We start from the raw sequence: 21232 nt of genomic DNA on the forward strand, positions 1-21232 counted from the left end.
TTAAATAATATTCTATAAGAGTGAAATTGACGTGTTACGAAACTGCTTCGTTATCACGTGATGACAAAGTCTTGAGAATGAGAAGAGAGAGAGAGTCTGTTTGAGAGAACACACTTCTAGAACGCGTTGAATTTAACGCCATGGCTTTAATTTGATTGTCGAAAAGTCACGCTTAAGAAGGAGAAGAAATCTCTTGAAGACCCTGACCATGATTTTCTTGCCACTTAGATGTGTGATAATTAGTAATTAATTAATATTTTGGTGTTTGGCTGGCGTGTCATTTAAATTCTGTTCACTTTGTGGGTGTGCGGAATGTGCGCGACAGAAGGAGAATCCTTTAATTTTCCTCAAATGCTGTCAAAGAGTGATTTAGTGGCTGTTTTTTCTTGATCTCCTCCTCCTCTCTATGTCTCTCCCTCTATTCTGAAAATCCCCACTTTTCGGGGTTGATTTGAATGCTCTGCAGGTGTTTTTTGAGCGAACGTTCCCCAATGAGATTTCCACACTTAAGAATTCTGGGCTGGCGCAAGAAGAGTGTTTGTTGAGAAAAATTGCCAGTGGGTTTTTTTGGTGGGGAGAGAATTTCACTGGGATATAAAATTGTGATCTGTCGCTGAGTGTCAATTGCATTTGCTAATCTATCGCCTCGCCAGTGAGAGTGTTGTTGCCACAGTGATCAAGTCGCGTTGTGTTCGTCAAAACACAGTGAAAATATAAAGACATTGTTTGAATTTGTACGTCAATTAACTAAATAAGAGTTTTTTTTCTTCTTCTCCTTTATGTGTGTCTTTGAGTGAAAAGACTCAAAGATTGTGAGTCTATTTGATCATTTGGCGAATGTGAAAAGTTTGCGTGGAAAAAAGGAAGACAATAAGTGCAAAAAGAAGTGACGATGAAGATTCGCGGATCACATCAATTGTGCCATTTGCTCAGCTTATTTGTTCTTGTTCAGGTGTTTGAAGGTAAGACTTGTGTTTTTCCTCGCTAAATATATATTTGATCTAGAATTGCACATCACGTGAATTGCACAAATTTGATGATAAACGCAAGAGAGAGAGAGAAAAAAATGCTAAATTGCTTGGCTCGTTAAGGGAAAATATCTTGTCGCCTAGATTTAAATCTCATGCTAATTCGTCTCCATTTGGTCATTTTATATAATGCATGTCTGAAGAAGTCTGGCGTCAATATTGTGTGTTTTGAGAGGTGATTTTCCCCAGATGTAAACTGTGTAAATTTAATATTGAAATCATTTTTTTGACTGCTATATTTGCTCTCAAATTTTACTGCAAATAAACGTGATGTGCTCATGTTCACGCGTGCAAATTGACTTGTATTGAAATTGATCGTCAGGCGATTTTCATGTGCTCTTCATGTGCTTTTTTCAGGTGATTGCCATCGCTTTGGATACACTCAAGCTGAGCAGAGAAGATGGTCGAGAAAACATGGAACGTGCTCCGGAAAGTATCAATCGCCGATTGCCATCAATTCCAGAAGGGTAATTATTAAAGCAATTTGACGGATTTCTCGAAAATTATCAAGATTAGAGCGATTTTGAGATTTTTTATTGAATTAGAGGAAAAATTCATACAAATTGATATTTTTCTGAGCCTTTTTAGTAATTTTACGCCCTTTAATCCGCTTTTCAAATCATTTACATTGATGAACAGTCAATAATTGTAAATTCTAAAAAGAATTATTGAAATTACAACAAGTCACAGATTTATTAAGCAGAAAAATCTCATAATTGCAGTTAGAAAGTTGCTTTTTTACGAACTGTCGAGGAAAAAAGCACAAAGAAAGATAAAATTAATCAATTAAATCAATTGAAAGTTGTAGAAAATAATTGCAATTGATTAATATTGTCGATTTAAGGAAAAAATTTGCTAGTTTTCGAGGCACTCATTGTAATTCTTCCTTCACTTTAGTTGCTACACTAACAGAGAAAATTCTTTCTTTCTCTCTTCCTTTTAGGCCTTCCACTTACCAATGCCAGCACTGGAATTGGTGGGTTATCACAATTTACTTCCAGGACCAATTTTGATCCACAACAACGGCCATTCGGTGTCTTTGACGATTCCCAAGCCCACAAGTGTGCAGCTTGAGCAGGGAATTAAGCATCCCTACATCTTCGGTGGGAAGCTGAAGAGTGAATATGAACTGGAAGGTCTGCATTTTCACTGGGGCGACAAGAATAATCGCGGTGCTGAGCATGTGCTCAATGATATTCGCTATCCGATGGAAATGCACATAATTCATCGCAATCGGAAGTACAAAGATGTTGCGGAGGCGCTGAATTATGGTGATGGATTGACAGTGTTGGGATTCTTTTATCAAATTCAAGAGCACGATGGCGGAGAATTGGCGACAATTGTGAGAAATTTGAGTCCTGTGTCGGACTTTGATCGCACTTATTCGCTGAATTTCACCTTTTCGCTGTCTTCGCTCATCTCAACGGTGGACACGGAATTGTTCTACACGTACAAAGGATCACTCACGACACCGCCGTGCTCTGAAGCTGTCACGTGGATCCTCTTCCCGGATCCGCTGCCCGTTTCTGTGTCGCAGATGAACAAATTCAGACACTTGTCGAATGGCATTGAAGGATCTGTGCTCGTGGACAACTATCGAGCGCTGCAACCGCTGGGAAATCGCAGAGTTTTCGTCCGGAAGGTGAATGAGAGAAACACTCACTTGAATACAATTGATAAGAATCTGCACTACAACAAGTGGGATTGGTTGTATTAATTTTGATAGAATGCTTAGAAGTTTTGTGCTGATTTCTTCTATGGCTGAAATGCGCCCCAGAATTGTGTAGATAATGATATTACTTGTTATATATAAAAAAGGGTGGGAAAATGTGCAATGACGAGACAGAAAGGTGGCAAAACTCCATTGAATACTTTTGACCTCTCAATGAAATTATGGCTTATCTTTATGATTTTTCGGGCTCCATCAGACTAATAAAGTTTCGTCTGCGCGTGCAAATGTGAGCATTTTACAGTCTCACAGTGCTAAAAAAAAGATTACTTGAGTGATAGAGCAGCAAATTGAGCATGCATGAGTTGTTTCTATGCATTTTCGACAATTTAAACAGATTTCAGATGGAGTTTATTGAGTGCATAAAATGAAGGATTTTTTCTTTGCTGCTGCGAAAAAAGTCATCAATTCACAGTTACTAATATTTATTAATAATTATAATAGGTATTAGAAATGTTGTTGCTTCAAATCTTGTTAGAGAGAGCATTTATGATTAGAAATATAAATGAGTTTGTGTTCAAAACTTGATTTGATTTCAAAGATCTGCGTGTCCTAAAGTCAAACACTGCGGATCATCCTTGAATTCACCGACATTTTGAAGGATTCCATGCGGTGCACACTGCCAAGGATCATTTGTGTCTTGCAGCCACTTCTGCAGGCGCTCCTGGAGTTCCGTCTTGACCTTCTCCATGGCTTTGTTGCCGAAGAGATTTCTCAATTCTCCCGGATCTTGCTTCAAATCAAACAATTCCCATTCGTCTCGCTGATAGTATCGCTTGAGGCTCTTGTACCACGGCAGAGGCTGCTTCGCCATGGTCCTGTTGAGGATGTCCTGAAATGTGGGCGACACGTAGAAGTCCTGATCGATTGGGAAGGGCGCTTGGTAGTTTAGATTGTGAATCAACTTGTAGCGTCTCGTCCTGATGGCTCTCATTGGGTAATTCATCGTGACTTCGTGATAAGATTGACTGGCGAAAATGGCAGCGTCAGGATCATTGGGTGGTTCAGCGGTGAGAATTGGCAAAAGGGACTTTCCGCTTAACTTTGTCTTGGCTTTCTTGGGATACTGCACGCCGTACCAGTCCAGGAAGGTGGGAAGCAAGTCCAGAAGGCTGGTCAGAGTGTAGCTAACTTCATTCTTACGGGCTTCTGGTGCCGGCGATCGGATGAACAATGGCTCAGCAATGCCGGGATCGTAGAAGTTCGTCCTTCCGGACGGCAGAGGAGGACCATTGTCCGATGTGTAGACGACGAGGGTGTTGGAATCGAAGCCAGCGTCTTGGAGCTCCTTCAGCACGAGTCCGACGCCTTGATCAAGGCGTGATATTGTGGTGTACTGCGCAGCGACGTCTCTTCGAGCTGGTTCGGTGTCTGGAACGTAGAAAGGCAGGTCAATCTCATCCCAGACGTAGTAGATTGGATGCCAGTCGGGAATGAGGCCCATTCCTTCCTCTCCGCTTCCCCAGCGTTCGCAGAAGCTGCCATACTGAGGCGTCACGTGGCCACAGCGATGAGGATCGTGGAAGGAGACCATGAGGAAGAATGGTCGAGTGTCGTTGGACGAGAGGAATTCCTTCACGAGATTCTTAATATTGGTGATATTTCTGCCCACTTGATTAATTGGAAATTGCTCTTCTGTTCGCTCAAAATCGAATTTGTACACTTCAGACGGCCCAACATGCTTCTTTCCAATGATTCCAGTGCGAATATTGCCCTTGTTTCCCAGCAGATTCGGCAGACTTACAATGGAATCGAAGGTGTTGAAGTGATGAACACCCTGGTGAAGACCATACATTCCATTCTGATGACTCGGCAAGCCGGTGAGCAGAGCTGCTCGGCTTGGAGAGCAGCTGCTGACTGAAGTGTATGCGTTGTTGAATATCACACTCTGCTTCGCCAAAGCGTCGAGATTCGGGGTTTGGCAGATGCGATTCCTATAAGCGCCCATCTCGAAGCCACCATCATCGGCTGAAACGGAATAAAAGTGTCTTTAGCGCCTCTATCGATCAAAGTTAGAGAACTTTTAATTAAAGACGATCTGAGACATGTTTTTTGGTGAAGATATGATGAAAATCGGTTGGTAAACAGCGGAGATACAGACCGATAAAGGTATGAACTTTGACCTTCCATATCTCCGCTCCTAAAACATCAGACCCAATAAGAAGGGTATCATTGGAAAGGTCTCGGTATCAGCTATAAAATACTAAAATTTGGGGCCGATCCTTGCCACAGGGACTGAGCAAATGAGGAAAAGGAGGTTAAGGAGTATTCAAAATGGCGGACTGTGCCATTGAACAACGCCATATTTTGAATTTGAATCATCTTTTTCGTCAAATTTCGCCGTATTTAGCCTTCTTTGCGAGATTTAATGAATTCGCTGTGATGCAAAACAGTTAGATAATTTCAAACAAGCTCCTTAGCCGAGACTCTTAGTTTGTCGGCGAATGGCGAGACAGTCGAGACACTCACCGAGGAGCAGCAGAACATTTTGCTTCGAAGGTGGCTCTAGTCGTATTGGACGTGGCACCTCAAGAATCGCCGGCTGTGCAGCCGATGACAGTGGCACAGAAGCGATAAGGAAAAGTAAATATTTCACTATCATTTCATCAGAAAATTTCACGCACATCCACAACGAATTGCCCAGAGACTCTCAAGCGAGCGTCACAGAGAGGAAGAAATAATCTCTCTATTCGGTGGATTCTGTGATGAGAAATGTACTGAGCAAGACACGTAGTGAAAGCTTTCAGCGAAAGTAACTGAGAGACACTGAAGGCGTCTTTGGATATTCTGTCAATCTTCACGTGATCCAGAAGGCGGGGTAAAAAACTGTGATTTTATTCTCTTTTTTGCCAGTGTATTTTATTTGTGGTTTTTATTTCAGTTCATCATGACAAATCTCAAGCGAGACGAGATTCTTCTGCTCTTCGACGTGGATGGCACTCTCACAGGGCCCAGGATGAGAATAACTCCTGAAATGGAGGATTTCCTGTACCTCAAAGTCCTCCCAAAGGCCACACTTGGCGTCGTGAGTGGATCGGATTTGGAGAAGTTGTTTGAGCAAATTAGTCGCGATAGAATTCAGGAGTTGGACTATGTTTTCCCGGAAAATGGACTTGTTCACATTGAGCGTGGTCAGGAGAAGAGTCGACAATCGCTGCAGAATCACTTGGGCGAGGAGAAGATTCAGGAGTTTGTGAATTTCAATCTTCAGCATCTCTCGACGATCAAATTGCCACTCAAACGTGGCACGTTCATTGAGTTCCGGAGTGGAATGATTAATATCTCGCCCATTGGGAGGAATTGCACGCGTGAGGAGAGAAATGCCTTTGCGGAGTACGACAAGGAGCACGAAGTGCGGAAAGGAATGATTGAGGTGCTGAAGAAGCAATTTCCCAATATTGATCTCACTTACAGTATTGGTGGGCAAATTAGCTTTGATGTCTTCCCGAAAGGATGGGACAAATCCTACTGCCTTAACCATGTCACGAAAGGTGGAAACTTCAAGGAGATTCACTTCTTCGGCGATAAAACCGATCCAGGTGGAAATGATCATGAAATCTTTGCTGATGCACGAACTGTTGGACACACTGTCACATCTCCGGAGGATACGAAAAGAAAGTTGCAAGAACTCCTGGGAGTTTAATGTGAAACTATTAAGCCTTTCTACTAATATCTCTGATTGTAAATGCACTTTATCACATAAATTCGTGTTGTTACTGTGTACAGAAGACTCCTATTCACCCTTGTAGACTGGCTTTCTCTTCTCGGCGAACGCCTTCAGGCCCTCAAGACGATCAGTTGTGGGCATTACTTGGGCATAGCAAGCCTCTTCGATGGCAAATCCCGTGTTGATATCCACCTGGATACCATTGTTGATGGCTTTCTTGGCCATTCGCACGCCAACTGGTCCGTTGGGGAGGATTTCTGTGGCAATCTGCAAGGCTCTCTGGTATGCGGCGTCTTTGGTGTCATTCTGAGGCACAGTGTGAGTGCAGATTCCCATTTCCTTGGCCTCCGTGCCATTGAATACCTTCGCTGTGAAGATAAGTTCCTTGGCCAGACTCGGACTGACAGTTCTGGGGAGTCGTTGAGTTCCTCCGGCGCCGGGAATAATGGCTAAGCGTGTCTCAACGAGACCCATCTTGGCGTCGGCGGAAGCACAGCGAATGTCACACGCCAGAGCCATCTCCAGACCGCCTCCCAGGGCGAATCCGTCAACGGCAGCGATCACGGGCATTGGCAGCTGCTCAATCTGCGTCAGCATCCCGCGGAGCTTCTTCACGAACCTCACCACCTCCTCGGGGGTCATCTTGGAGCGCTCCTTGAGGTCGGCGCCAGTGCAGAAGGCTCCAGGAACGAGACTCCTGAGGACAACGACGCGGCAGTTCTTGTCATGCCACAGCGCATCCACGGAGTCGATCAGCTTATTCACCAGGGATTGTGAGAAAGCATTCTTGGCACTTGGCCGGTTGAGAGCAACCACGGCGATTCCTTCCTTGTCTCCCTTGAGATACTCCAACTGGAATTACAGGAGAAGCGATCAAGTCTCGATCAGGATGATGAGTTTGGGGAGATTCTCACCTCAATCTCCGTCTCCTTGGCGGCACTGAAGTGTCTGCTGATGGGCAGGGAGAAGGTTCTGAGGCCGCGGAAGTTCCTGAGGAGTTGAGCCATGTTTACGTAATCACAGCCAGAAGACTGATAAGTCGCGCTGTCAAGCCAAATCGGTCGTAATCAGACCTCGAGCGCCCTCAATCAACATGCGTGGAAATTACATTCATGTTGATTCAATTTTCAGAACTTCAAGTGCATCAGAATTAGGGTCATCGTGTAATAACACATAAGAATACCTTGTGTGGTCAAGATTTGCTTCTTAGAAATCAATTAATAAAGTGATGAAGAAGATGCGATGTGAGGTTATTTTTATGCTCTCAATTCTACAGAATATTTTCATACTTGATTTCACACCTTATCTATGAATGTTGTTTTGAATATATGTCGATCAATTTCCTTGGGTTTCCACATCATCAGAAATATCAGTGAACGATGATATCGAGTAATGGAGCTGCCCATATATCATTGCACACTTCTTTGTCATCAACTGACCCAGTGTATTAAAAAACCAATCATAAATTTCCTTTCAATGACGCACATGAAGAGTTGAAAGGTCAATAAAATGTAAAATCATCACACTATCAATACATTAACAGCATTTGAGGTGGCAAACGAGGTTTTATAATAAATTAGATGTAGTCGTGGAAATGCTTTTAGAGATTGTTATCAGATTGCGGGGGAATTTTCCATATTTTATTTTTGGAATTATCGTTGGCTTATTTATTTAACTTATGTATTTTACAATTCATCCTCTTGATAATACAAATAATATTCTTTTATCATTGATAATCTATACCTGAAGAGAACTATACAATTTTGGTTTCTGCAACTAAATCATTCACACATATTTACTTAATAGAAAAAAGGTCCTTCAAAACCATTTTAAATTAATTTATAGAAATTGAACTCAATGTTCAAGAATATATGTTCATTTAAAAAAAAACTGTTGATGCATATCAACACATTTTGTTCGTTGGTTTTTTTTTAATAATATAATTGTGACTATTAACCTTATTATTTACACACTTTTGGTAAAAGAAATCTTCCGCACTACCTTTTCTGCTAACACTTTTTTTTATCCTGTGGCTCTTTTGTGTCTTTACATATAAAATTCTTAAATTCGATTTCACATCCTTCTGAACGAAGGAAAGCGCTTCTTTTGCAGTGCGATCTTAACATCTGTGACTAGCCTATCTTGTTCAGTGGCACCTCTTCGGCTGGTCTCACTTGATCTGTCGGCGCTGGTCTTCTGGTTCGCGTTCGGCACATTTTAGTCTTAATACCGCAGCAATCTCGTCTGCAGATGACGCCAATTGCCAGTCCAACGACGGCTATTATTATGATTCCTGCGAAAGTGGAGAATAAGGTGTTATTGAGGACTTGCAAGATAAGGTTTTGTATTGTCGATGGGATTACCTATGAGGATGTTGTTGATAGTTTCAGCTGAGAGTTCAACAACGCCTCTGGAATCGATTCCTTTGGCTGGCGTGTTTGCCACGCTGTCCTCTGTTGTTGTCATATTGCTGATCTCTGTGCTGTTGTCCATAGATATGATCCTAACTTCGCTGGATATTGAACTGAGGTCCTTTCGATTTTCGGGTGCAGCGGTTGTCGATGATGTGGATTCAGAGGACTCTGCGCTGACTGATTTGGTGGTTGACGGAGTGTGTGGCGTTGTGGATGTCGGTGGCGGTGACACTGTTGATGGTGGATGCGTGGCGATGCTCTCCTCAAATGTCGATCCCGATGCCAATTCGAAGCAACTCAGGATGAATGTGGGAAAGCGTATTTCATCTATGGACACGAGATTGTCACATAACTCTGGAATGTTGTCCTGATGCAATGTGATGCTCTGGAAGTGCTGCAGACTCTCCAGTGGCTTGAACACGTCGACATTCAAGTTCTGCAGAGAGGAGAGAATGGAGAGAGATTGTCAGGGGGATTGGATGGAATGTGTGAGGATGTCAATTCACCTCATCGATGGGATTGTTGTAGAGATTGAGTGCCACCAAACCACTCAGATTTGTGAAGGTGGTGAGATGGAGATTGCTGATATTGCAGTCACTCAAGTCGAGCTCCTCCAGACTCGGTGCATTCAGCAGTGATGCGTCTGCTGGAATCTCCAGTGGATTTCCACTCAGGTTCACCTTCTTCACGTCTGGCGAATGGGCCAGAGTGTCCGGATCGATGTGCTTGAGATGATTGTGTGACAGGTCGACACTATCGAGCCGGTCTAGTTGGGCAAATGCCTTTTAAAATATGACAATTATCTCTCCAACGAGGTGTCTCTTTGGGTCGCGGGGACATGGACTTACCATTTTATCAATGCTGGCCAGCTGATTGCCACGCAGGTGGATTTCTCTGAGGTGCGTCGCATTGCTGAAATCATCAATGTGCACTGTGGTGATGAGGTTGTGATTGAGATCGATAAATGTGGTGTTTGGCGGCAGATTTGCGGGCACTTGTGTCAAATTTCGCCGACTGCAGTCAACAAAGGAGTGCGGAAGACAAGAACACTCCGTTGGGCATTCTTGCGCAGGAATTTCCCCATCCGCATCACTCTCCTCGTCGTCAAGCACTTCCCCTGCAGTTGACTCAACGGATTTTTCGCTAAACGCCTCTTTCACCTTTTCCGCCAATTCGGTAATGTTGAATCTCTCCAGCGACTTATCAGGCGCTTTATCAGTTTGATTTTCACTCTCTTCCATATAATCTTCATCCTCATACTCTTCATACTCCTCGTCCGTGGCATTTGCCTTTACTATGCTACATCTGCAACAGGGAGTTGAGAATTCATTAGAAAAAAAACATTTATCTTTCGTTGCGCAATTCGGCACACATCTTATTTGTGAGATTGTTAAATGTTAATTCAAATATTGTTCTTAGGATTTACTTGGACTCTTTGTCTCATTTTCCAGCGACTGATAAAAACCCCCTTTTTCTTTTCATCCAATCCAATTTGGCAAAAGATAATTTCACGCGTTTAATGATGAAACAGCACCCATGAAAGCCCAGACACTTTATGGATATACAGCATCATTGTGTGTTTGTTGGTGGAAAAAGCATTCCTACCTTTTTTCGTCTCTAATATTCATCACTTGATGGTACTTTTGAGCTCAAGAATATTATTTATAACACCCAGTGTCTCCTACAGTGGGAATATGTTTTTTTTTGGAGGCGATGAGGTGCGGAAAAAAATTGTCACGAAAGTCGCGTGGTTTTCGTGAAACATATGGTGAGTGTTGGACATTCACGCAATGTTATGGAGAATTTAATTATACATGGAAATATTTGAAATAATAGCATTTTTACGCGCTTAAAGTCTCTGCAATCAGGAATGAATTTTGCATTTTGCAGCACAATTCTATTGATTTTCTCACACGATCATTCTGTCCTTGACCTCCGGGCAATTTATACATTGAAGTCAACGTCAAATACTGTGATTTGATGAACTATTGAAACACATTGTGCTAATAATAACGAGATAAGTTTAGAAATTTGAATATCCTATTTTCTATGGAATGAAAAAAGAAATTTGGTGATTCGCTGATTATGATGAATTGAAAAAAATAATCTGCCACGCCTCCATCAATTCAAAGATTTCTCACCAAGGAGAAGAGTAATCTATTGAAAATGTTCCGCTTTTGATTTCTTATCGTGAAAATGAGGAGAAGAAGAAAAAATCTGACCATAAATTACCTGTGGCAAAACTTGCGATTTCAACACTGTATCAATGAACCTTATTGTATTTACTTCCTTTAGGCTCACAGTGTACATAAGGAATTTGCTAAAGACATGCTTTCAATCAAAATTTAAATTTCGAATTTTTGAGTGTGTTTAAAGTAAAGAAAATCCGAAGTCAGTGAATCATAAATGAAGTGAAAGAGAGTCAGTGTATAATTTTATGGGTTCATGTGAGGTTATCGAGTAAATTGTCGCTCTAACTATTGCTTGAGGTCCTTTTTTCAAATTGACTAATGGAAATCTCTGGATTTCATTAAATATTGAATTGAAAAATCGTGTGTAGAATTTCTCATGATGCATAAATATTGAGTCATGGTTGTTTGATAGGTAATTTGATGTGGTTGGAATGTGCTTAGCTTATTACTCACCTCATTGATAAAATTCCTACAAATACAATCAGTCCAAGTGTTAATTTGTAATCCATTTTTGCTGGTGGAACAAAAAATGCAGCTTCTTCAATATTTGCTATTTCTTTTCACAATTCTTTTTATTTCGTCTCGCCGTGAATTGGTTCAATTTATTCTCCACTGTCTTCTTGTATGTTTGTGTGTGTGTTTTAGTTGAGAAATTGAATTAGATCAATTTAATTGATACACACGCAAAGATTGAAGTTCACTGATGAATTGGCTATTTTGTCACGCTGATGAACTGTTTTCTGGGCCGATGATGAAGAGTGGTTTTTTGTGCGCCAAAGCCATCCGGCAGCAGTCAACTTCACGGAATCACTGAATTTCATGTGCGATATCGAAGATTGTCTGAGCCACAAAAATGTTGCCTTTTCCTTATCATATTACTCGGTGTAAAGGTTCTGGATTTTCTCCCACTCTTTTTTACGTGTTATACTGCGTGTCTCATTTGGGTTGCATAGCGTTTCTCTGTGTTTTTTTTTGTTCGTTAATAATTTGCTATTAACTTTTATTGTGACTATGGCTGAGGAGATTATTCGGGGGGCCGTTTTTATCTTATCAAATTAATTTGCTGAGCCACTTTCTGACCACTCCTCTCCACTCTCTCCGGCAAACTCACGGTGAATTCCTGGCGCAAATGTTGTTGCTGTTCACCTGCGATTCTAAGCATTCTACACCGGCGATTGAGTGTTTTATTTTCTCTTGATATTACGTGTGTTCACTTGTGGTGTGGTGAAAATTGTATCACACACATTTTACTGAACAGCAACACAAACACACTGCTAAAAATAGGTAATTAGAGAGTATATCTGAGATAAATTACCGGTTTTTTTTTGTGCACACTCGTGGTCTGTCTTTGCCGGCAAAAATGCTCAAGAACTCAGCATGATGAGTGTCTTTTTTGAGCCGGTTCTTGCAAAATATACTTCACGACTTTGGCCACTTTCTCACCTGTTTGAATTGGTAGGTAATCGTGAATGAGTCTCTCTTGAGCACAATACGTTGCTATTTTTGCTGGTGATGAGTCTTGTGCAACACGTGGAGAATATGATTACTTAACACGCTTTTACTGTTGGGAGTTTGTTTTATCACATTCGGGCTGATGAGTGCACAATTTGAGTGGGGGGGGGGGGAAATATACTTATGGCAATTTCATTCCAGGATTCTTTCTCTCACTTCTCAACTTTCCCACAGAGGCACTGAACAATTTTAATCAATCGTTTTTGAATGAAACTAAACACACAATGAGGGTATCGGTTCAATGGCTGTTATTTTTGTATATGAGAAATAGTCGTGCTGATGATGAGAGTGTTGTAGAGCTAAAAAGCACGCACGAGAGATAGTAAAATTACGTATTTATAGACAATTTCTCACTACATATCACTTTGTGAAGAAGTGTATATATTCACCCCGATTCAACACAACTCACAAACGAGAGACTTTCAATCTCATATTTCGAATTTTAGAGACACAAACGATGGACATTCTTTGAACCTTGTCCGGTGTGTGGCTCTGTTGGTGATTTGATGTGTATCGGTTTTGAGAAGTGAAATTATATATTGAGTGCGCTGCTGCTGAATGGGATCCTCTGGCGATGGTCCACACTGAGTAATCACTTTTGGCGAAGGGAAGAGATGCAGATAAGAGTGTAATCTCTCTCTTGAGGCGTTGGTCTCTCAGCACTCCATTCTCTCGTGGCCTCAGTGACTGACTGACGGACGGCAACTATTCGACGGTCGAAGGCGATCCGATAATAATTCTGTACGCTGTGTGTACTTTTGATGATGTGTTGTGTGTACAACATATAATATTCCCTGAGTGTTTTCCTCCCGAGCGTGTGAGAGCGACTGAGAAATGCGCGCCAAAGCGAAAGAGACGATCCAACACAAAACCATCGCGTGGAATACAATGGGAAGGAAAGATGATGAGAGGTGGATAGAAAGAGAGAAGGAAGGAAGAAGTTCGCTGAAAGAATTCTATAGAGAACACTGTGAAATTCTACGAGACAGAGAGAAAAGTGTAAGAGAAAAATGAGATGAAGTGCAATTTTTTTGTAGGATTTGTTACTCAGAGTGACTCTTTCGGGTGAGTATGGTAAATGTGAGAAAAATGCATCTTAAGTTAAAGAATGTCCAAAAATATTCATGTGTGTGTATTGCAAAGTTAAAACATGTTCTTTTTGCGGTATTGACAATTTTTAAAGCACAACTTTTCACATGCAACACACCAAAGAAAGAAATTGCAGTGAGTTTGTTGCTTTTTCTCCATGATTTCCATGCAATAGCTGATGAACCTTTGAATTTGCCCCGAGCAATAATAATAGTATTTACTGTTTTGTTGGTCAAGAGTGCAGTTTTTGCCTAGTGTGTTAATGATTTGTTATGGCAGTTTTTATATAATCAGTAAAATATTCCATTCTGTGGTAGTTTGTAACAATGGAAAAGTCAATTCCTTAAGTTAATCATGTCTTTTTCCAAGAACGTCTCTCTCTCTCTCTTTTGCAATTACCAAGAGTTGTATGGCTTTGACTCATCCCAACTGTCTACATTGTTGGCTATTGTGCGAAAGGGAAATTGGTCAAGTGGTGAGGAAAACGACCGGAACTGGAGAATTGCCCTTGAGGCTTTTTAATACCGTTCGAATCCTGGGCGAAGCTGAGCTTCATCCTTCGCTCTCGAGTCAGTGAGATGAAATACTTGGCATAGTTTGAGCCAACACGAATCATTGATTATTTTGCTGTGAGTTTGTGTGGCATCATGTGTAGAATTTCAATTTGTTTAATTCTGTTTGATGTTGAGGGAAAGAGTACATATATAGATTTTCTGCAAATTAGATATATTTTTTGATTATGAAGAGAGAAAAACGAATCGGTTATGGTATGAATTTCAATGCAAATTAGCAGACAAATACGTTGTGTTGAGAGGAGAGAGACATTGAGTTGATATTGTTCTACTCATTGACCTGTGACGCGTGGTTGTTTATTTAATAGTTCAATAACAGTGTTGTATTTCCATTCATGAATAAAACAGGGTGCAGAAATATATAATTCAGCAAGAAGAGAGGTGTTAAAATGCAGTGGAAACACACACTTGTGTGTGAAAATTCACAAATGCTGGAGAGCCAGAGCATTGGCAATGCTGCACTTCTCGCATCATTGAGTCGTAATTATTTGAAATGTCGATTTTTGAGTGGCAAACTAAAGCTGTATGTTGTGTTGCAGAAAAAAACTGCGGTGAAGAGAGGTGAAAAGACAGAGAGAGAAAACGTGGCATAAAAAGAAATGTTTGCCGGCCGGCTGGTGGTCGAAATGACGCGCCAAGAATCGTACGATTATTTTGGGGATCTTCCAAGAAAGTGGGAAAGAGACGGCGTGTGTGGCAGAGAAACCCAAGAAGCGTGTAATAAAGTGAAGGAAAAACAGCATGAAAGAGTGGAAGGTAGAGGAGGAATGAAGGAAAGACGAGTGATAGAGGAATGAATAAATGAATTTACCTGGCATTCAGCCAGTTCATAATAATTTATGTATTTCATTTTTCAACACACATAATTCTCACTTTATGTCATACAATGGCAGAGATGCAAAATGCAAGTAAAAAAAAGCCTTGAAGATTGATCACATTTTTTGCAAATTTGCTGGATATTAAATTACCTATTGATATGTGTTCACAGAAATGAGATTAATAAGCTGTTGTAGCGTGAGTTTTTTTTTCGTGTGTGTGCAAAACTCCTTCCTCGCATATTAACGGCTTTTTGGCGGCAAACATTAAATGAAGGGAGAAAGAATTTTTCTCAACATTTGGCCAAAGTTTACCGGAATGATTTGTAAAATGAAATAAACGCTTTAATTCTTTATTTATTCTTCACATCGCCCCGACCTTTCTGGGCTCTGATGCAGAGTGTGGAAGACATAAATACCAGAAGGCAGTGGTTTGGGGAGGATGAAGGCATCTCTGAGTGTGTTACTTGAGTCGTCAATTCATAATTTTCATACGACTTGCATGTGGTTAATGTGGCGAAATCACACCGCAAACGAGGAGGTGTGCAAAGACGAGGGGTTAAGAGCCAAAAATGTTGGTGAAAGATTAGGGGACTCGTGAGTTATGGATTTGGCATTGCGGATCATCAATAAGCACAGTTCGATGTGATATTGAATCATGCAGCAAATAGCCATTTAATGGCATTGCAGTACAAAATTGGCTGCCAAGTTGTTGATCAATTTGAGAGTGTAAAAAATTCCAACTAATTCCTCCACTGAAAGCTTGTTTGAGTGAAACTTTTCGACTTTATCATTTCAAAAAGTTGCTAATACTTTTTGGAGAAGCACTCGAGAGGAGATGGGATAATTGTTGGAGTGTGTTTTGGGGAGTCAGTCTTGGGAAATTCATTGGAGTGTGGCTGGAAAGTTGAGTGTGATGGCTAAAGTGCACGCACAAACGCAGGGACGTCTGCATGGCGGAGATGTCTTGAGAACAAGGGGGAGGTGCTCTTTGATAGTCGTCCAACTTTCCGATGGAATTTATTGCAGCAGGAAATGTGAAACACTGAACAATATTTCTCATGGTCTCTTGTGGCGCGTCTCGGGGTATCAAAGGAAGTTTGGGCGGGTTGAAGGGATGCGTTGAGTTGTGTCTTGGCGTGGGGGTTGTTTTTGGCATAAACCACCATTTCACCCACTCCCCTCGCCCAGGTTTGTCTTCGCATCAGAGGATTTGGCGAGTCTTGAGAGGGGTTGAAGTGAGTCTCCGTTTCAACTTCACTCTCTTCAGTAATTCTTACACCCTGTGTTCATCAATAATGTTATACATTTAAAATTCTGTTTCGGATATTAATTTTCATGTCTCTTTTTTCGCAAGCCAAAGTGCCATTAAGTAACGATAATGGGGACGCACCGGAGGGTGAGGACTTGTCGTGTGATTGAAGGATGTCTGGGGCTGGAAATGATGATGGGAAGTGAAAGGGAAATTTGCACGATGTCGATGGACAAATGAAGAGAGAGAATGGATGGATGCACTTGTGTATGTGTGTTTTTCCCATGGGAAACAATTAAATGTATATGAAAAATCATCAACTGAATCCTCCAAATGGTGCGCGCCAGGAAGAAGAATGGACCCGACACTGGTGGGAGACAGAATCAGACACGGAATGGCATCACGAGAGATGGAGCAGGAGTGATAACAGATGAATAGAGTTTCCAGCTAATGGAAATCATATTGAAAAGGGCGAAATGGAGGGAGAGATGCTGCGGATGGGTGGCTAGAGAGTCCTAATGGAATTTCTGTCAGGAGAGCGAGAGAGGGAAAAAAATGAGATCATATCAACTGACGATTATTATCATTAGAATACAAGTGAAAGAGACAAGCGAGAGAATTTAATAAATTGCATCGAGAGTCTTTGCGCGAATCGTGGGCCAACGAATCATCACGGATGGGCTTTTTTCCTTTGGCGTAATGAAATTTTTCACGCAACAACAGGAGAATTATGTTATTTAATTCAATTAAGGTGTTACTTTGCTCCCAATATCTCTCGGCTTATTTCATTATCCTTCCTAGTGAAGTGGCTCTCTAGGCGAGGTAATTAATCATATTTTTAAGGGGAATATATGTAGTTGAATGTTGAAGTGTTATTTTTAGAAGATCAGCGAGTGAGAAAACTGAAATCTTTCATTTAAGATAATAAATAGTTTGGCTGTTGCTTCGTGTGAAGTGTTTGCGGAATTCCGTGTGTACTTTTTAGTGCTTAAATTGTGGGAAAAGCGTGCTACAGAAAGATGTTTTAGTATAGAAAATTCATTTTTCCTCTGTCTTATTTGATGAATTGTAGTCAATTGTTGTAGTCAAAAATTACTCAATTTACGTACAAAGATGAATTTACTTTGAAAATTGACTAAAAATCTTATGGCGAAAAGAATTTAGCCTTTTAATAATAATAACTTTAGCCAACAACATTGTAAGATGAGCGTCTTGTTCACGGGTTTTCATCAAATTCAGGGGGATTTTCCATTTAAATCGGCATGTTGCTCAGTGGAGTGAAAGAACAGCAAATTGGTAAATGTGTGCTTCATTCTGTGACGGAGAGAAATTTGCGTGGTGAAAAGAGGACCAAATGCTCAGCGAATAAGAATCAATTGAGTAGGGTGGAACATAAGACTTTTCCTCATTTCTCCCCTTCCTTTTAACGATGCTCAAGGATGCGCGCGGGGATTTGGCGCGGAAAGGGCAACGGAAAAATCGTGCCTCACTTTTGACCAGAAGAGATTACATTTTCCTCACTTTTATGTGTGTGTGAATGAGTTCGGGTGGAACGATAAAAAAGGAATTCTTGATTGAGTGAGATTTGTTTAGAGATGATTTAATGGTTTGGAAGTTATGTCACACTTTTATGATTATATCTCCAGTTTTATGTTGCTCACTGTCAAGATCAATGCTTAACTTTATCGGGTGATTTCCTGAATGCGTGTGTTTTTTTTCTGCCGGCAAATTGTGCTCAAAAGGAGGGTGTGAAATTGTACATTTCCCCAGTTGTGTCCAAGGGGAAGATAATATGCATTAAATCTGTGCATCACTTTAGAATGCTTCTAAATATGTCACAATCTTCCTTCTTATTGACATTTCTATATCACGATAAGAAGATGTGCAGAGCCTCCAATGCATCTAGTTTCTCTTTATTGTGGAAGCTTTCTAGATCACAATGTCGCTTGTTATCAATTGCTAAAGAACCAAAAATTGCTGATTCTGAGCCAAAATTGTTCTAAAAGTTTCCTAATAAAACATTTTCCAAGTTCAAATTATTCTTTTTGAGGTTATGTTCGGACTCAACAAGATTTGCAGTATGTCTTGGCATCATATGCATGCAAATGCGGTCTCTCGGACTTAAGCATAAGAATTGTTACATTTCTGTTGAGCTGTACACCACTTCTGCTTGCATTTTCTCCTCCTTGGTTGTGCCCTTCCCAAAGACGCTCCAGACAATTTCTCCTCTTGCTCTGATGTGTTGCATTGTTATGCCAGTCTGGAGATAAGTTTGTTTGATGAGAGATAAATTAATTTTCATTGACAGACAATTCAAATCGATGCATCGACAAGATTCCGATTAATTCGTGAGAATGCATGCGCAAAATGGTTAATAAATGCTGCAATTGCCAATTGAAATTTCTCTCTCTATCTCGCATTTTGTTGGTCACACAGTGAATCAACTTTATCAGATTGATTAAGTTCCAATGCGTTTTTTTGCGGACCGCTTTTTGTCGCGAATTCCCCAAGAAAAAGGCGGGGAGGAGGACAAAGTCCTCCCGCCAATTGAACAGTCCATGGTTGAGTAATCGCTGAAATCGTCATTCCAAAGGCTCACCAGCGAAAATACAGTCATTAATCTTTTACTGTTTTTGGTGTTTGTAAATCGCGTGTTTCTGACGCCATGCGATCAAATTCCAATTGTTATATTGGTTCCACATTCACCGCACTGATAAGACACTTTCAGTGTTGTTCACCGGATGAAGTAAGAAAAAAGTGCTGCTTGATTGATTAACATTTGAGGGGATAATTTATTAAATGTAGTATTTATTTCTTTAATCGGCTAAACTCGGAGAGACACTCAATTCAATTCTGCCTTCCTTCCTGAATTTTCTCTCCTTCTTCTCTGGTGTTTTTGTGTGTCCTAATGTTTGGAGAGGATTTAGACACGAAGCCAATACATTGACGATCGAATGCGATTGTATTCTGGCAGATTCTCCACAGGACCAACAGCTGCAACCGCCGGACAGCGATCGTAGATATACTTCATGGCCACATCGCGAACATTCTGCGCGTCGACACTCTGCAAAGAGGAAAAAACAGCCTTCATTTAAGCATTCATTCCAGCGAATTGCACTGAATTTCCCGTACATCAATGCGCTTCTCCAGTTCATGAAGGGGAATTCGTCGATTGTAGCACAGCAATTGCCGTCCAATGTCTTCACACACTGGCGTTGTGCCTGAAAATGTGTCAATTGTCAGTCATTTCATCCTTGAACAATCCTCCGTTCTCTCTCTCACCGTCCAACTGCAGCAGCATGTTTGTCTTCAGGAGGTTCTTCGCCCTGTCCACCTCGCTGTCCGTGATCATCGTGCACAGCCTCATCCACTCGCTCTGGACATTGAACAGCATGTCGTCGCACTGCAGCGGATCGCAGACGAAGTAGATGCCCCAGAGGCCGGTGTCCTTGTAGCAGGTGTTGAAGGACTGGAAGCTGTGGCAGAGACCCTCCTCGGCGCTGATGCGCGCCAGATGGGAGGCGTTGTTCACGCCACCGCCCTGGGAGCGATCCCACGTGCCGATAAGAGTGTTAGCCACCATCAAGGGTACATTGTCCTGATCGGTCCAGCCGCATCCCTCCACAGCGATGGCCACATGAGCCAGAGGAATCGAATCGTCGCGCACACGAACCTCAGAACCTGACCAACAGAGACAGCAAGGAATCACAAAGATCTCAGAGAAATCCCACAATTGCACTTCATCTCACCGGTGAATCTGCACGGATGCAGCTTGGGAATCTGCCCATCGTACGTGTTCTCCAGCTTTCCCAGCTCCTTCTGGGCCAAATTCACGAGATCCTCGTGACGAACACCGCCAGCGCCGGCCAGGACAACTCTGGCCGCCTTGTAGTGCGTGGCAATGTAGTCCTGCAGATCCTGTCGACCAATCGACTTGATGTTCTTCGTGGGGCCCAAGATGGTGTTGCCCAGCGGAGTGCCCTGGAACGCAGTGGCGTGCAGATGATCGAACACCACTTCCTGCAAATTGCTCTCCACTTCTTGCATCTCCCGCAGAATCACGCCGCGCTCGCGCTCAATCTCGCTCTCGCCCAGCTTCGAGTTCTGGATGATGTCAGCCAGGATCTCAACGGCCTTCGGCACATCCTTGGACAGGCATTTGGCGTAGAAGACAGTCTGCTCGCGCGACGTGTAGGCATTCAAGTGGGCGCCCAGGTTCTCAACCTCGAGCTCCAGGTCGGTCTGGGAGCGCTTGGAGGTGCCCTTGAAAGCCATGTGCTCCAGGAAGTGCGCCACGCCGTTGTTGCTGTCGCTCTCATAGCGAGATCCGGCGTCAATCCAGAGACCGATTGTGGCTGTCGGAGCGCCAGAATCCTCCGTGGCCACGCGCAGGCCATTGTCGATCGTCGTGACGTTCGTGGCGGGAAGATTGACCAGAGCAGCGTGCAGATTGGATGCCGAGGTGGCGCGTCCTCGCCGGAACTGTGGGAAAAAACGAGAAAACTCTTGTTCAACATAACCTCAAACACAACAGCAAGACTTTGTCCGCAATTCCATCACTTCCTGAGCATGTTTCTTGCAGAAAATAACAGCTCCTTCTCACTTTAATACCCATGAATCAGGACTGAATGTCCCTTCTGACAATTTAACGTGTTTTTCACAATTTTCCTGACCATTACGTAATGGAAGAAAAGTGGAGTGTTTTGCCTGGATTTCAAGGCATTCCTGAACCACTTGGAGTCTTACCTGCAGCAACTGAGGACACTGCTGTGTAGCGCGGATCACATTGGACAACCTGAGCAATCGTGATGCCATTTTTGGGGCGCTATTTTATGGAAAAAACTCTTTCGATGTGTCTCGAGTTTTTGTAATGGATTGACAGATCGGTCTGGTGTGAAGTGTGGCGCAAATCGCAGGGGAAAATCGATATTTTGGGCGGCGGCGCGTGATTTTGCTTCGGCT

General features: G+C 42.1%; 6 protein-coding genes and 1 long non-coding RNA gene across 8 annotated transcripts; 3 read left to right on the plus strand and 4 right to left on the minus strand.

The window, feature by feature from the left end:
• Positions 1 to 892: 892 nt before the first annotated feature.
• Positions 893 to 2756, plus strand: LOC132264467 (carbonic anhydrase 2-like). The gene is made up of 3 exons (XM_059764687.1): positions 893 to 962; positions 1386 to 1495; positions 1972 to 2756. The coding sequence occupies exons 1-3, from the start codon at positions 893 to 895 to the stop codon at positions 2743 to 2745; spliced, it is 954 nt and encodes a 317-aa protein (XP_059620670.1). The 3' UTR covers positions 2746 to 2756.
• A 502-nt stretch (positions 2757 to 3258) lies between these two features.
• Positions 3259 to 5359, minus strand: LOC132264468 (N-sulphoglucosamine sulphohydrolase-like). Its single transcript, XM_059764688.1, has 2 exons — positions 5227 to 5359; positions 3259 to 4725 (listed from the first exon to the last, which is right to left on the minus strand). Exons 1-2 carry the CDS (start codon positions 5357 to 5359, stop codon positions 3293 to 3295), a joined length of 1566 nt encoding a protein of 521 aa, XP_059620671.1. The 3' UTR covers positions 3259 to 3292.
• LOC132264429 (phosphomannomutase-like) lies at positions 5289 to 6461 on the plus strand. Its single transcript, XM_059764641.1, has 2 exons — positions 5289 to 5575; positions 5639 to 6461. Exon 2 carries the CDS (start codon positions 5645 to 5647, stop codon positions 6398 to 6400), a length of 756 nt encoding a protein of 251 aa, XP_059620624.1. The 5' UTR covers positions 5289 to 5575; positions 5639 to 5644; the 3' UTR covers positions 6401 to 6461.
• Positions 6430 to 7574, minus strand: LOC132264428 (methylglutaconyl-CoA hydratase, mitochondrial-like). Its single transcript, XM_059764640.1, has 2 exons — positions 7339 to 7574; positions 6430 to 7276 (listed from the first exon to the last, which is right to left on the minus strand). The coding sequence occupies exons 1-2, from the start codon at positions 7429 to 7431 to the stop codon at positions 6491 to 6493; spliced, it is 879 nt and encodes a 292-aa protein (XP_059620623.1). The 5' UTR covers positions 7432 to 7574; the 3' UTR covers positions 6430 to 6490.
• Positions 7575 to 8086: 512 nt separating this feature from the next.
• LOC132264426 (leucine-rich repeat-containing G-protein coupled receptor 4-like) lies at positions 8087 to 13356 on the minus strand. 2 transcript variants are annotated; one of them, XM_059764639.1, is made up of 6 exons: positions 12474 to 13356; positions 11484 to 12304; positions 9687 to 10143; positions 9345 to 9620; positions 8788 to 9274; positions 8087 to 8717 (listed from the first exon to the last, which is right to left on the minus strand). In XM_059764639.1, the coding sequence occupies exons 2-6, from the start codon at positions 11537 to 11539 to the stop codon at positions 8557 to 8559; spliced, it is 1437 nt and encodes a 478-aa protein (XP_059620622.1). In that variant the 5' UTR covers positions 11540 to 12304; positions 12474 to 13356; the 3' UTR covers positions 8087 to 8556. The 2 variants fall into 2 exon arrangements, with proteins under 2 accessions (XP_059620622.1, XP_059620621.1); XM_059764638.1 differs by having other exon boundaries at positions 11484 to 13356.
• Positions 13357 to 13453: 97 nt separating this feature from the next.
• Positions 13454 to 14984, plus strand: LOC132264435 (uncharacterized). The gene is made up of 3 exons (XR_009468533.1): positions 13454 to 13607; positions 14552 to 14683; positions 14743 to 14984. It is a non-coding gene; the product is annotated as an uncharacterized LOC132264435 (long non-coding RNA).
• A 4074-nt stretch (positions 14985 to 19058) lies between these two features.
• On the minus strand, positions 19059 to 21168 carry LOC132264432 (mitochondrial-processing peptidase subunit beta-like). The gene is made up of 5 exons (XM_059764647.1): positions 21017 to 21168; positions 20020 to 20752; positions 19553 to 19951; positions 19403 to 19491; positions 19059 to 19334 (listed from the first exon to the last, which is right to left on the minus strand). Exons 1-5 carry the CDS (start codon positions 21083 to 21085, stop codon positions 19194 to 19196), a joined length of 1431 nt encoding a protein of 476 aa, XP_059620630.1. The 5' UTR covers positions 21086 to 21168; the 3' UTR covers positions 19059 to 19193.
• Positions 21169 to 21232: the final 64 nt, after the last annotated feature.

This window comes from Phlebotomus argentipes, unplaced genomic scaffold (assembly GCF_947086385.1).
Source record: "Phlebotomus argentipes unplaced genomic scaffold, Phlebotomus argentipes genome assembly contig_35, whole genome shotgun sequence".
Lineage (NCBI taxonomy): Eukaryota > Metazoa > Arthropoda > Insecta > Diptera > Psychodidae > Phlebotomus > Phlebotomus argentipes.

Bases quoted from the DNA above. Each gene is read 5' to 3' on its own strand.
- LOC132264429 (XM_059764641.1), top strand. From the start codon at position 5,645: ATGACAAATCTCAAGCGAGACGAGATTCTTCTGCTCTTCGACGTGGAT.
- LOC132264432 (XM_059764647.1), bottom strand. From the start codon at position 21,085: ATGGCATCACGATTGCTCAGGTTGTCCAATGTGATCCGCGCTACACAG. The intron at 20,753-21,016 runs GTAAGACTCCAA...TTTTTCCCACAG, and splicing joins AGTGTCCTCAGTTGCTGCAG to TTCCGGCGAGGACGCGCCAC. The intron at 19,952-20,019 runs GTGAGATGAAGT...TCTGTTGGTCAG, and splicing joins GCATCCGTGCAGATTCACCG to GTTCTGAGGTTCGTGTGCGC.
- LOC132264426 (XM_059764639.1), bottom strand. From the start codon at position 11,539: ATGGATTACAAATTAACACTTGGACTGATTGTATTTGTAGGAATTTTA. The intron at 10,144-11,483 runs GTGAGTAATAAG...TCCCTGTTGCAG, and splicing joins GTAGGAATTTTATCAATGAG to ATGTAGCATAGTAAAGGCAA. The intron at 8,718-8,787 runs GTAATCCCATCG...CCACTTTCGCAG, and splicing joins TATCAACAACATCCTCATAG to GAATCATAATAATAGCCGTC.
- LOC132264467 (XM_059764687.1), top strand. From the start codon at position 893: ATGAAGATTCGCGGATCACATCAATTGTGCCATTTGCTCAGCTTATTT. The intron at 963-1,385 runs GTAAGACTTGTG...TGCTTTTTTCAG, and splicing joins TCTTGTTCAGGTGTTTGAAG to GTGATTGCCATCGCTTTGGA. The intron at 1,496-1,971 runs GTAATTATTAAA...TCTTCCTTTTAG, and splicing joins TTGCCATCAATTCCAGAAGG to GCCTTCCACTTACCAATGCC.
- LOC132264428 (XM_059764640.1), bottom strand. From the start codon at position 7,431: ATGGCTCAACTCCTCAGGAACTTCCGCGGCCTCAGAACCTTCTCCCTG. The intron at 7,277-7,338 runs GTGAGAATCTCC...CTGTAATTCCAG, and splicing joins CCAAGGAGACGGAGATTGAG to TTGGAGTATCTCAAGGGAGA.
- LOC132264468 (XM_059764688.1), bottom strand. From the start codon at position 5,359: ATGATAGTGAAATATTTACTTTTCCTTATCGCTTCTGTGCCACTGTCA. The intron at 4,726-5,226 runs GTGAGTGTCTCG...ATTCCGTTTCAG, and splicing joins AAATGTTCTGCTGCTCCTCG to CCGATGATGGTGGCTTCGAG.